General features: G+C 40.4%; 1 protein-coding gene across 1 annotated transcript; it reads left to right on the plus strand.

Annotated features, from left to right (window-relative positions):
* The first annotated feature begins 148 nt into the window (after positions 1 to 148).
* On the plus strand, positions 149 to 13,592 carry LOC121389557 (translin-associated factor X-interacting protein 1-like). The gene is made up of 6 exons (XM_041521228.1): positions 149 to 314; positions 2,081 to 2,195; positions 3,989 to 4,234; positions 8,767 to 8,901; positions 11,304 to 11,373; positions 12,870 to 13,592. Exons 1-6 carry the CDS (start codon positions 292 to 294, stop codon positions 13,130 to 13,132), a joined length of 852 nt encoding a protein of 283 aa, XP_041377162.1. The 5' UTR covers positions 149 to 291; the 3' UTR covers positions 13,133 to 13,592.
* The last annotated feature ends 1,393 nt before the right edge of the window (positions 13,593 to 14,985 follow it).

Consider the following 14,985-nt stretch of genomic DNA (forward strand, 5'->3'; position numbering starts at 1 on the left):
ACGTCACAAAAGATACTCCCGTTTATTAAAATATGAAGCAAAATAAATAAATACAAATATATTTATATGTACTTGTACTACATAATTAAGACAATGTGAGGGATGCTTATACTAGCTAAGTTTAGTTTTATAATATAACTCTGAATACAATATTTTAATTAAGTTATGCTTATAATTTTATCAAATTGGTATGAGCCGTGACGTCAAACTGGTATCGATATCATATGTCGTGACGTCATTGGGAAATCAAAAGTGTAGGCCTACTTCTGCAGCAAAACGACGGAAACAACAATGGAATTTAATTCCTCCAATACGTAAGTTCGTTTCCAGGTTTCTTTTCTCGATATAGTAAAATATACTTTACAATTAACAGCGTATAGCTAACGTAGGCTGATGGGACACGTGGCAGATTGATAGGGCAGTGGCCCCAGTATTCGACCAGTAGCAGGGCTCGAACTTAACGGCGGCACCGACGGCAATTGCACATTTAAAAGATGTCTGCGTATAACAAGATAGCCTTTCAGTCGGGTTTATTTGCTGCAAATGTCACTTTAAAAAAAAATTGCCATAGGCAGGCTCAAAATTGCCGTCGGTGGACTGTTTCACCCTTTGCAATTCTTTTACAAATTGCCGTGGGAGACAAATTCTTAAGTTCGAGTCCTGCAGTACCCAGTATTGACTATTGGACCAGTGTATTTGATTAATTTCCATACTCGTTTAAACTGAACAGTATAATCGATTTTTCGAAAGCATCTCAAATATCAATACAAGCAATATGCATGAAAAAGAGTGTAAATATATGTTAATAAATTTATTTCCACAATATTTGCGTTTACCTTTTACATACATATTGCTTTTATTGTTATTTAATATGTATTTCTTTGTGACATAAATTTCGATCCCTTCTCTATGAATACTATAAGGTTAAGCACTCGTTATTTTGGTATGGGTTTCCAATTTATCGGTTTAATTATTTATTTTTTCACGAGATAATCGATTATCTATTATTTATTGAGTATGGATGATGTATGTCACAAATAAATACATGTCAAATGTTAATAAAAGCAAAATGTATGAAAAAAAGGTAAACGTAACTAATGTAGAAATATCAGGCACGGCGGAGCAGGGGGAGCGGCAGGGGGGGGGGGGGTTGGGGGCTCTAGCACCTCGAATAATTCTGAATAAAAAATATTATTGGTAGTATGCCAGAGATGAATTTTACTTGTAGAATACAGGAAATTGCGTTTTAGGACATCTGGTTTTCAGTTTTACGGGGGATCCTTTTCGCTTATTAATAACATTAAAAAGGTTCCTGTGTCATATCCCACTACACAGGTGCCCCCCCCCCCCCCAATACAAAATCCTGCCTACGCCACTGAGGGGAGCATACCTCCGAACACCCTAGAAACTTTGCTTTGTGCCCTCAATCTGTCACCCTCCCCTCAATGTTTACTTGCTTCCGCCGTACCTGAATATATATCAGATTTACCAACATATACCAAATTGACCAATATACATATCAATCCCGATTTTGTATCATGTGCCGGTGACTAACAGACATTTAAAGTATTTTTGTCAATAACTGCTTTGAAACTAATGTTTTTAGAAAAATGTTTATGTGGAGTTGTTTATATTATCCATTTCCGTACATTCGAAGTGTTTTTGGTCATCTGGTGTTTTTAATATCACAAAATCAATTTCTCATATAAAAACGCACATGCGTCTGAGAAGTAACAGTTATGGAGTCGAGTTTTAGTGACTATTTTAGAGGGTATTTCACCAGTTCAAAGTCACAGACTCATGTTTCACTCAGTTGTAACTTTATTCAAACATGTTACAGGTTTGTAGATTAACTGAACTTAGTGTGCATTTTCATGCGCAGAAACTAGGTTCAGTCCCTTTAAAGTATCCCTTGCTACTAATGGACACATGCAGCGGGTTTCCTCTCTAAGACTATATGTCAGAATTACCCAATGTTTGACATCCAGTAGCCGATGACTAATAACTCAATGTGTTCTAGTGGTGTCGTTAAACAAAAAAAAAACCCCTTCAACTTTAACTACTGTTTGTTTCCTTACAGAACGAACTTGAAGTCGACGAGTCCTAGGCGGCGTTCTCGTTCTGACCCTCCCATGATTCGAACCTACAAACTGCGCGACCGGGAACATTTCCTTCCGTTACCAGACACGCTGAAGGTGAAGGATGAAAGGAAGAAATATTTTATTTAACGACACACTCAAAACATTTTATTTACGGTTATATGGCGACAAACATAAGGACCACACAGATATTGAGAGAGGAAACCCGCTGTCGCCACTTCATGGGCTTCTCTTTTCGATTAGCAGCAATGGACCTTTTATATGCTCCAACCCACAGACAGTATAGTACATACCACGGCCTTTGTCACACCAGTTGTGGAGCATTGGTTGGAATTAGAAATAGCCCAAATGGGGCCACCGACGGGGATCGATCCTAAACCGACCGCACCTCAAGCGGGCGCTTTACCACTGTCCCGCCCCCGCTGAAGGCGAAGCATACTGTTCAGAGAACAGTTTTAGAGATTGCTGCATGTTTCACAGATCGCTACACAAGTATAAAACGTCAAATTTAGTAGTTGTTGAACAATTTCTAAATGACTAGCAACTGTCTGTGGGCCCATTGGGATATTTCTCGATTTATCCAGTGCTCCACGACTGGTATAGCGAAGGCCGTGGTATGTGTTATCCTATCTGAGGGATGGTGCATAATTGTCAAAGATCCCTTGTTACTAATGGAAAAATGTAGCGGGTTTCCTCTCTAAGACTAAATGTCAAAATACCCCCGCCAATATGGATTTTTTTTTAATGGCTGACCTTCAATAATCGATGATTAATAAACCAATTTATCATCCAGGCTTTTTGTAGGAGATATCTCTGGCACTATACTTTGCGATATTCTCCGCAGGAGATATCGCTTCTTATAATCTTGATTGGTCAAATTTTAATCAGAAGATAATATTTTGTTACGTCACTGTGTTTGTTTCAGCGCTAAACCTATCATTAGTGACGTCACGTCACTGCTGTTCTGCTAGTTAACGAAAGAAAAATATTTTATTTAACAACACACTCAACACATTTTATTTACGGTTATATCATATATGGCGTCAGGCATATGGTTAAGGACCACACAGATATTGCGAGAGGAAACCCGCTGTCGCCACTTAATGGGCTACTCTTTTCGATTAGCAGCAAGGGATCTTTTATATACACCATCCCACAGGCAGGGCAGTACATACCACGGCCTTTGTTACACCAGTTGTGGAGTTTTGGCTGGAACGAAAAATAGCCCAATGAGTCCACCGACGGGGATCGATCCTAGACCGACCGCGCATCATGCGAACGCTTTACCACGTCCCGCACCGACTGCTAGTTAACGAGTCTACCGCTGCCAAATATAGTGACATTCAGCCCAGAGGGCTGTAAATTCCATGTTGCGATAATTTCAGTCGAAAAGGCACCAGAAGGTGGGAGGGCTGTAAATTCCATGTTGCGATAATTTCAATCGAAAAGGCACCAGAAGGTGGGAGGACTGTAAATTCCATGTTGCGATAATTTCAGTCGAAAAGGCACCAGAAGGTGGGAGGGCTGTAAATTCCATGTTGCGATAATTTCAGTCGAAAAGGCACCAGAAGGTGGGAGGGCTGTAAATTCCATGTTGCGATAATTTCAGTCGAAAAGGCACCAGAAGGTGGGAGGGCTGTAAATTCCATGTTGCGATAATTTCAGTCGAAAAGGCACCAGAAGGTGGGAGGGCTGTAAATTCCATTTTGCGATAATTTCAGTCGAAAAGGCACCAGAAGGTCGGAGGGCTGTAAATTCCATGTTGCGATAATTTCAGTCGAAAAGGCACCAGAAGGTCGGAGGGCTGTAAATTCCATGTTACGATAATTTCAGTCGAAAAGGCACCAGAAGGAGGGAGGGCTGTAAATTCCATGTTACGATAATTTCAGTCGAAAAGGCACCAGAAGGTCGGAGGGCTGGACATGTGGCCGGCGCACGCTAGCTGTCTAGCAGGCTCGCCTCCCACGCGCATGCTGACGCCGGACAAGAGGCTGGTGCTGGTCGGTGCCGAAGACACGTGCAGGCCGACGCTGATGCCGAAGCCGCAGCTCCTGGAACAGCTGGAGAGGTCCCTGGAGGACGAACTGCACAGACTGAACGTCACCGAGGTCAAGCCCAGCGAGATGAGATTCCAGGTAGTAGTTGTTAAAGCACCTATAGTGTCACGGGCGTAGGAAGGAGCCACAGAAGTGTGTGTAGGGGTGGGGTGGTTGGGTGGGAGGGGGCACAAATATATAAGATATATATATATATATATATATATATCGTGTCTTGTGATATTATAATTTATTAGTACATTCTTTTATCAACACATGCTGATAAATTATGATATCACAAGACACTGGAGGAGTATCCTCTATATATAAATACATGTGGGGGAGAGGCACATGCTCGTCGACACGTGTTAGATTTGAAACGTTTTGTAGGGATGCTTTCATCCATAACCATTTGGTATCGGTCTTTTTTGACCTCGAGAAAGCTTATGATACCACGTGGAAGTATGAAATTTTGAAAGACCTGCATGGCATGGGCCTAAGAGGCCGTATGCCTGACTTTATCTCAAATTTCTTACAGAATAGGTCTTTCAAGGTACGAGTGGGATCTACGTTATCCGATTCTCACTACCAAGAGATGGGTGTGCCTCAAGGTAGCATCCTGTCAGTAACTTTATTTTCCGTGAAAATTAACAGCATCACCCAGTGTTTAAAACCTGGCGTTGATAGCTCGTTATATGTCGACGATTTTCAGATTTGCTACGGGTCGTCCAGTATGAGTATCAATGAACGTCAGTTGCAGCTTTGTTTGAATAAACTTCAACAATGGGCAACTGACAATGGATTTCGATTCTCAAAGTCAAAAACCGTTTGTATGCATATCTGCCAGAAAAGAGGTCACCATTTAGATCCTCAGCTGTTTCTGCACAAAACTCCGGTTCCAGTTGTGGAGGAGACCAAATTTCTGGGGGTTATTTTTGACAGGAGGCTATCTTTTGTTCCTCATTTACAGTATGTGAAAAAGAAGGGCTTTAAAGGCCCTCAATATCTTAAAGGTTATTGGCAAGACTGAATGGGGAGCAGATCGAAAGGTTATGCTCGGACTTTACAGATCTTTAGTTCGGTCTAAACTTGATTATGGGTGCATTATGTATGGGTCAGCACGTAAGTCCTACTTGCAAATGCTAGATCCTATACACAACCAGGGACTTAGGCTTTGTCTTGGTGCTTTCAAAACATCTCCTGTGGAGAGCTTGTATGTCGATGCACACGAACCTAGTTTGGGTGCTAGACGTGCAAAGCTTTCTCTACAGTATGCTACAAAGATTAAATCAATGCCAAAACATCCTGCACACAATGCAGTGTTTGATAATAATATATATAATATAATATATGAAGTTATTTGATGCGAAACCGAATGCGATTCGAACATTTGGTCTTCGCATTAAGCAGTTTTTATCAGTTTCCAACATTGATTTAACAGACATTTGGGAAACGCCTTCATATTTTATTTTGCCACCTTGGTGTATCAAACCACCAAAAATTGTATTCGATCTTATGCATCTGAAAAAAGATCGCACAGATGCAGTTATTTATAAACAACATTTCATGGAAATCCAAGAGAGGTACTGTGATTACATTCCTGTTTACACAGACGGATCACGGGATGGGAATTAGGTGGCTTGTGCTACAGTTTTTCCATCAGACGCAATAATTTCTATGAGATTGGCTGATTCAGCATCAATCTTTACTGCTGAAATCTGGGCAATCGTTAAAGCTCTGGAACAGATTAAGGATTCATGTGCATCCAAATATATTATTTTTACAGACTCACTTTCGCATCTCCAAGCTCTACAATACATGAAATTGGAGCACCCGTTAGTTGGGATGGTGATACGAAAGTGTCTATTTATCAATTGCCAATAAAGATATTATATTTTGTTGGGTACCAAGCCATGTTGGTATTAAGGGTAACGAAAAGACAGATGTTGCTGCCAAGTCTGCTTTGAACTTGCCCCGTGTCCATGTTGGTGTCCCCTACAGTGATTTTAAATTTCATATTAACCAATATATCTTTTCGACTTGGCAAGACGATTGGGACGGTGCGGTTGCGAACAAGCTTCATTCTGTCAAGGCAGTCCTGGGAGAGTGGCAGTCATCCTACAGGCGATGCAGGAAGGATGAAGTAGTCTTTGTGCCGTGCCCGCATCGGCCATACATATTTGACGCATTCATTTATTTTAAAGAAGGACCCTCCCCCTCAGTGTGCGCCACATTTTGGTGGAGTGTGATCATCTCGACGAGAAATGATATATTTGGCAACAGAAATGTTTTCGAATCTTTTAAATTCCATCCAGAATTAACTGTAAAGTTTTTGAAACACTGACTTCTATACAGAGTTTTAAAATGTACTTACCTTGATTTTATGTATTGTATTATACGTTTCACCCACAGCTCCTTACACAGTGGTTTTACATAAATATATATAAATAATATTTTCATATGCATACCATTTGTGACACCCAATAGCCGATGTGTATTTTTGTGCTGGGGTGTCGTTAAATATTCATTCATTCATTCATTCATTCGTTCTATGTCATATGCTGCCAGATCTGAAGTTCGCGACAGTACAGACCCGATGTCTTTCGACACATTCGATTCAGTGCAATCCTTTTTGTTTTTCGACTGGTATCATTCTCGTCATAAGAAGATCCAGACCCAAGCTCTGGGCCCGGTTGTTCCAAGCCTGGTTTCGAACAACCGGGCCCTGGTGTGTTTTGGGCTTTAGTGTGCAATTACAATTTGCAATAATTCACCCTACAATAATGTGCTTCCAGCTTGCACTAAAATCACTCCTTTCAGTATGGTTCTTATCCTCTTCAGTGCCGGATTTATAAGGGGGCAAATGGGGCAATTGCCCCGTGCCCCCCCCCCCCCCCCCCCCCCCGCCAGAGGGGCCCCCAGACTAAAGACTTCGTTTATAAAGAAATGTAATAATTATAAAATTAGTTCATTTGTTTTTATTTATCATGTAATTTAATTTCTATGTTGAGGGGCCCCCCGAACCTAAGGTTTTTCAGACTGTGTGCTACTAGTTAATATCCTGTCATGTTTTACACTGTTATCGTGTGATTGTTGTTCTCATACTGACGTTTTTCAGACTGTGTTGTACTGGTTGATATCCTGTCATGTTTTACACTGTTATCTTATGATTGTTGTTATCTTACTGACGTTTTCCAGACTATGTCCTACTGGTTGATATCCTGTCATGTTTTTACATTGTTATCTTGTGATTGTTGTTCTCATACTGACGTTTTTCAGCCTGTCCTACTGGTTGATATCCTGTCATGTTTTACACTGTTATTGTGTGATTGTTGTTCTCATACTGACGTTGTTCAGACTGTGTTCTACTGGTTGATATCCTGTCATGTTTTACAATGTTATCGTGTAATTGTTGTTCTCATACTGACGTTTTCCAGACTGTGTTCTACTGGTTGATATCCTGTCATGTTTTACACGGTTATCGTGTGATTGTTGTTCTCATACTGACGTTTTTCAGACTGTGTTCTACTGGTTGATATCCTGTCATGTTTTACACTGTTATTGTGTGGTTGTTGTTGACATACTGACGTTTTTCAGACTGTGTTCTACTGGTTGATATCCTGTCATGTTTTACACTGTTATCGTGTGATTGTTGTTCTCATACTGACGTTTTTCAGACTGTGTTCTACTGGTTGATATCCTGTCATGTTTTACACTGTTATCGTGTGATTGTTGTTCACATACTGATGTTTTTCAGACTGTGTTCTACTGGTTGATATCCTGTCATGTTTACACTGTTTGTGTGATTGTTGTTATCATACTTCTGGGTTTCAGATTATGTTATCTACGTGTTGCCGATATCTTATTGATGTTTTTAGACTGTTACCTATTAGTTGCTTATTTACTGATGCTTTTCAAACTGTTATTTACTAGTTGTTCTCTTAGTTATAATTTTTATCTATAGTTAGTGGTTGTTCTCTTAGTGATGGTTTTCAGACTCCTCTCTACGGGTTGTTGTTCTCTTAGTGATGTTTTTCAGACTCCCCTCTACTGGTTGTTGTTCTCTTGGTGATGTTTTTCAGACTCCCCTCTACTGGTTTTTGTTCTCTTAGTGATGTTTTTCAGACTCCCCTCTACTGGTTGTTCCTCTACAGATGTTTTTCAGTCTTCTCTCTATTGGTTGTTGTTCCCTTACTGATGTTTTTCACACTCCCCTCTACTGGCGGTTGTTCTCTTAATTGTTTTTCAGACTTCCCTCTACTGGTTGTTGTTCCCTTACTGATGTTTTTCAGACTACCCTTTACTTTTTTTTTTATACAAACTTTTATCTATAGTCTGTCCCATCAGTCATTTTGGTTTGACGTAAGAAGAAAACTGAAAGGGTTGTCGAAATAACAACAAAATACTATTTTTGTGTTCAGTTTGCAAATCAATCTGCTCAGAAATAAATAACTTGTATTAAATTTGACAGTATGAAGAAAAGGCGTTTCCTGTGGGACGGACTGTAGTTGTGGTTGTTCCGTTTCTGATGTTTTTCAGACTCAATTCCAAATGGTTGTTACTTTTCAGATGTCAGTCCCATGATTATTGGCCTCAGACAGAATTATTTCTTGTCTTTGTTATTTCACCAGATTTATCGTCAGGTGTTTGAAGCTTTAATTGAATACTTCCCAGCCTACAGTTTTGTGCTGACCTCCATTAAAAACGAATATGAGATGGTGTTAAATGAGCAAAGACTGGAGATAAGTAACCTGCTACCATTACAGGTAAGTTAAACCTACTCGAATGTTGCTAGTTTACTAAACACACCTCGTGCTACACATATCGGATATTCGTATTTATTTGTTAAGTTTATTTATTTATTTATCTATTATTTTATTCTAAAAATATCGGGCAAGACTATTTATGCAATAGGCGAACTTGTTGGGTCTCTTTCAACATTAAAGAACAGGGGGTAAAGTGCAGTAATAAACTCTGGATTGTATACTAGTATAAACAGATTTTATGGCTATACTATCACGTTTTTGTTTTGTTTTTTTCGTCTTGAAACGAATTTTATATAACATTTTATATTGAAATTAGTTTCCGGCATACATTGTAATTCACCCGAATCATTTCATAAACCCTCGGCATAATCCCGAATGTTTTCAAATCACTGGCATGATTTTGCAAGTAAGGTTTTGATTGGTCGAATGAAAGGTCAACTGGACATGAGCTCCAACGGGGTGCTGTTAGATCCACAGGTAATAGTAATTAACCAGTGGAGCTAATTTTAATTAGATTGACATACATACATGCATACATACATACATACTGAACAACATTGAAAACGCACCACCATGGGCGTCAATCCGGCTTTAAAAGTGTGTGTGTGGGGGTGGGGTGGGGGGGGGGGCGTGTTAGTGTGTACATTGTGTGTGTGTGTGTGTGTGTGTGTGTGTGTGTGTGTGTGCGTGTGTGTGTGATAAAGGAATGTCAGTGAAAATCATAAAGCTACACATTAGTGGTTAAACGTTTATTTTTGTTGTTGTTGTTGTTGCTGTTGTTGTCGGTGATGGTGGTGTTGTTGCGTTTGCTAAACGAAAAGGGGGGGGGGGGGGGGACATTTATATAGATTGTGCCCAGGCGTTGAAAAGTGAGGGGGACATGTCCCCTCTGTCCCCCACCGATCGACGCCCATGCGCACTACCAAGAAATGTTTGTATTTCGGAAAGAATACCTGAGCAATAAATGTTTTTGTTGTGAACAGCACTAGATGGATAATTGATAATGACAACAAACAAAAAAAGGATGCACAATCCTTGATTAGTTTTAATTCATCTGCGTGTGAAAGACACGTGGCGTCGAACGAAAAGTCAATATCGCGCATGACCACTATCTGCAGCAACACAAGCCATGCAACGTCTTCTCATCGACCTGATAAGTCTGCGAATAGTGTTCTGGGGATAGCATCCCATTCCTGCTGTAGTGCGTTTTCCAGTTCTCTAAGGTTATTCATTTGTGGACGACGTGAGATGCGTTGACCAAGATAATCCCAAAGAAACTCTATTGGCGATAAATCAGGGGACAGTGCCGGCCAATCGAGCAAAGGGACATTATTGTTCGCTAGATACTGTGTTGTAACACGTGCTGTGTGTGCTCGGGCGTTGTCTTGCTGAAATGTGTGCATATCCCGATGCTGATGAAAGAAGGGAATGACGTGATTTTGCAAGACGTTATCCCGGTAGTAAATGGCATTAATTCCCGCCCCACACCATGATACTCCCTCCACCCCATTGATCCGTCTGGACAAGGCAGTCATTGTGGTAACGTTGTCCACGCCTACACCACACCCGCAACCGACCATCAACATTCCTTAAATGGAAACGGGATTCGTCAGAGAATAGCACACCATGCCAACGTTGTATCCAATGACGATACCTTCCTGCCAAACGTCGGCGCTCATTTCGATGTCGATCAGTCAGGATAGGTCCAACATATGGCCGTTGAGCACGCAGCCCAGCAGAGCGCTAATAACTCCTCGTCGACCTTGAACAGTTGGTGCAGTCCTGGCAGCTGGCAGCGTTCGATCACGAATATGGAGGCGAATAATATGACGATCTTGTCGTGGTGTCGTAACACGTCTTTGGCCTGGACGTGGACGGTCCCTGATGGTTCCTGTCTGCTGGTATCTCCTGTGGAGTCTAGTGATTGTTGAATGGTGGCATCCAAACCGCTGTGCGATGACTACTTGAAATGCCGACTTGAAGCATGCCTAAGGCACGTTCACGTTCCTCAGCTATTAACCTTGCCATCACTTGTTTAACGTTCCCTTAAAGACTACTTAATAAATGAAAGTGGCTTTTCAGAGACCATATATTTTGCTCTAATCAACATGATTTACATTAAATTTACGTTTTTCATGCTATGCATGCAATATGCTGTGTTTGGGTGTTGTTTTTCATGGAGTGTTCATGCAATCGTTTTTGTAAGTTATTCGTCGTCATGCATAGTCTATAAGGTAGTACGGTACTTATTCATTGATATTTTTAATGTTGATATACGGGGCATTCACATTTGTTATCATCAACTGGTGGTGTGTTTTCAATGCTGTTCAGTATATATATATATATATATATATATATATATATATATATATATATATATATATATATTTGTTGGTTTATAGGATAAGCTGGTTTCATTGTCGGAACAGTACGAAGAAGAAACAATCGATCAAAAACAAAGCGAAAATGAAGGTAAAATGTAGATCTGTAACGGGGTATTGGGCGTGAAATTATTTTTTATACATGTAGACCTATTGCAGAAAAATTAGTATATACCAAGCAACACAAAATGCGATGTCCAAAGTAATCACATAATGCGATGTTTAATTTCCAAATCCAGACTACCAACTGTCAGCAGAAGGTTGGCCAAGTCGACAATTGCGTTGTAATTTCCCTAACTCCTGACTGATGCGCTGATTAACAACCAATTATACTCATATTTATGAAAAGCGAACTTTAGGTGGCATATTTGTAAAACAACAATAAACAACCCTACCCTCAAAGATAAGATAAATTAACCCCTCCCCCCCCCCTAATTTGACCCTAAATGACCCTTGATATAAACTGTATCTACCCTCATCATAAGCAGTACCCTGTACAAACCTCAATAAGCATGGATACCCATTTCTAACAAACGATGCCCAAAAATGTGGACGTAACCTTTTTCTAAACATCTCCCCCTTTTGTTAAATTATGGATCTGCCCCTGAAATTTCAATCAGAAAACACCCTACTAGATGCGTATTGGATATATCTGTTAGATATTATTATTAAGTGTCACATTTTTAAAGAGTTTAACTATAACTGACATTTGGTGTCTGCCCCTTGAACTGTTGTTTTTGGGTAGGAGCAGATCGGAAAAAACTTTGACGTATCATTAAAAGTATGCAAATTCCCTATTAACGTACAGGTTTAGACAAATAAGAGTTGCAGATTTGAAACCTACACATATTTTTACATAAGAATCAATGATCAAACCTTTCTGACTTTCCGACATAGATAAATCGACCTGACTCCTGTAATAAATGGGTTATACGACGAGAATCAAGTTGTCAGAGCGCTCACATTAGCGACTGTACGGTTGTAGAAGTCGTGACCGCAGAAAATTGGCCATCTCTCTGCTGGCATTTGGTAGCCTGAGCCTAGCATTAAGCCGTGATTTGCAATAGACAGACAATCCTTGGAATTGTCCCATTTTGTGATTTCAGCAGATAACAATTAATGCCATGTATGATCATTTGAATGGGGATTATTATACACACCATTTGCATTTACTTGCATTTCCTGTGTCTCATATACACATTTACATACAGACCCGTGAACCTCCCCCAACCCCGTCCTTTTTAATGACTTTTATTTTATGTTTTATTATTATTTAATAATTTAAAAAAAAGTTTTTAAAAATCATCATCCACAACAAACAGCACTAAATTGCCCTGAAAATGCGTCTTTGAGCATCTTTATTTTAAAAAATTCGGAAAGCTTGCACAATCCCCCACCCTCCTCGACCACCACCACACACACACAATACAGATCTCACTTACTTTGGCTTTCAACAAACTCAAATTGCCCCTTTTAGAATTTTGTGACCCTCCTCCTCCTCCCCCCCCCCCCCCCCCCCCCCCCAATTACAAAATTCTGGATTCTCCTTTGTCTGGGTTACGAGCATTTCGTTTCTTTCCTTTCTAGAAATCACCATCCTGAAAGAAGACATCCGAAAGCGGCGTGAACAGATCGAGAAGGTAAAGCAGGAGAAGATCGAGCTACAAAGGGAGGTAGAGCGCTTGCAGAGTTTGGTGGGCCACAAGTACAAAAGTTGCCGAGACGAGATGGATGCACGAAAACTGATCGCTCAGGAAATCGACGAAATCCGCTTCCTGCCCGAAGATTTGCCGGTACACTACGAAAAAGTGTTCATGGGCGCTCGGAGCAGTACGTTTGGACTGATGTGAACTGCCTCAAAATGGCCGCCTACCTCCGAATTATTAATTCTTAATGCAGAGTTCTGCGACGAACTGTCTTAAGTCTATATGGTCTGGGTGTTTTTTTTTCTTAGTTTACATTTCCGCTATTTAACTCACATTATAAAAAGAAGAAAAGATCTTGGTATTTTTTAGTTCGGTTTAGTACGATGGAAAAACATGAATGGAATACACCCTAGAACAATATCACAGTGCAAAATCACGTGATTACATTGTGTACGCAGCAGCGTATTCGTTCAGTAAACATACAGCGTGTGGGTACGCTAAGAATACGCTGATACGTCACCTTGTAAACTTGTTTCTATGAAGATGTCGCGAATACACAGAGGCGTAAATTCAAGTATGTGTTTTCTCTCAAGTATACAAGAATACTGTTCGGTATTTCAAAGTATTCTTGTCTTTGTTCACACATAAACGGTCTTCTGTATTATTTTTGTCTTTGTTTTCGTTTTTACGATATCCTTTTGAGAACTACAACATGATACTTGTACGTATGCACGCACGCACACACGCGCACGCAGACACACACACACACACACACAGTACAGTGGCGGGTCCAGTGTCAAATCGAGCAAGGGTCTCAACGAGGATGGGAAGGGTGGGTGGTAGTAGTATTGCACTATTGTATATCGTCACAGCGGGTAGGGATAGATGCAGGATGTTTCTAGGGAGGAGGTGCAATGCTTCAAAGGGGGACACCTACTAACAATGTTAGTAACATGTATTGTCTATATAGTCGAGGTGCAATGCTTCAAAGGGACACCTACTAACATAATTTAGAAGTACACTAACAATGTTAGTAACATGTATTGTCTATATGGTCGAGGTGCAATGCTTCAAAGAGGGACACCAAGTAACAGTATTTAGAAGTACACTAACAATGTTAGTAACATGTATTGTCTATATGGTCATCTTCAACACAAATATCAAGCTGACCATTGTAAACAGGTTCTCCACTAAACCCAATAAATGCATTATGTTGATATACTCAACACTGCATGTTTCAGGACACTTCCAGTTTTGGAGGGGTGCGCACATCCAACACCCTCGAGGGCAATTCTAACGATTAAATTAATGTAATAAACTGAACTGATATAACCCCGCGAACATTTCTTGTACAGTCCTATTAATATGAATGGGGGCCATGACAATCCTCAGTCACACATGTCCATACACACGCAAATAAATGAGGGTGGCTCCTCGGTATAAAACCGTCGCTACGCCAATGCCTACGCATCCAATTAAGGTTCAAAAACGCTGTCCTGGGCACACATACCTCAGCTATCTGTCCGGGAAAGTGGGTTAGTGGTTAGTAAGAGAGAAGTGGGTGTAGTGTCCTTAAACCTACCCATTGGGCCTTTAAGAACTCGCTCTAGGTTGGAGCCGGTACCGGGTTGCGAACCCTGTATCTACCAACATGTAGTCCGATGGCTTAACCACTGCGCCACCGAGGCCGGTGGTCCTAATAAACAATCAAACACTTACCTCTATTGATATATCCACTCGGCACTTGTAGAAAACAATGCAACAGAACATCACAGTAGTTGGCTGTCGTCATAGATAGTATTAGATCCATGCACAAATAGTTTACATTTATATTCATTTAACATAAATATGATTATAAAATGACAACCAGCGATTTTGTTCGCACATTTCTGAAGTTAAAACAACAGTCAGAAGAAAGTACGTAAAATCGCTTTGACATCAATAAGCATATTAAAACAACGTCAACGCATTGTTGACGTCACGTTAAAGGACTGTTGACGCATTTATCATGGTAACATGTCCAGCCATTTTCGTAACTTAACGGGAAATGTCGAACT

Source organism: Gigantopelta aegis, chromosome 14, assembly GCF_016097555.1.
Source record: "Gigantopelta aegis isolate Gae_Host chromosome 14, Gae_host_genome, whole genome shotgun sequence".
Classification (NCBI taxonomy): Eukaryota; Metazoa; Mollusca; class Gastropoda; order Neomphalida; family Peltospiridae; genus Gigantopelta; species Gigantopelta aegis.

Excerpts from the sequence above, each read along its gene's own strand:
- LOC121389557 (XM_041521228.1), top strand. The coding sequence starts at position 292 with ATGGAATTTAATTCCTCCAATAC. Across the intron at positions 315-2,080 it reads GAATTTAATTCCTCCAATAC|AACGAACTTGAAGTCGACGA; the intron begins GTAAGTTCGTTT and ends GTTTCCTTACAG. Across the intron at positions 8,902-11,303 it reads GTAACCTGCTACCATTACAG|GATAAGCTGGTTTCATTGTC; the intron begins GTAAGTTAAACC and ends GTTGGTTTATAG.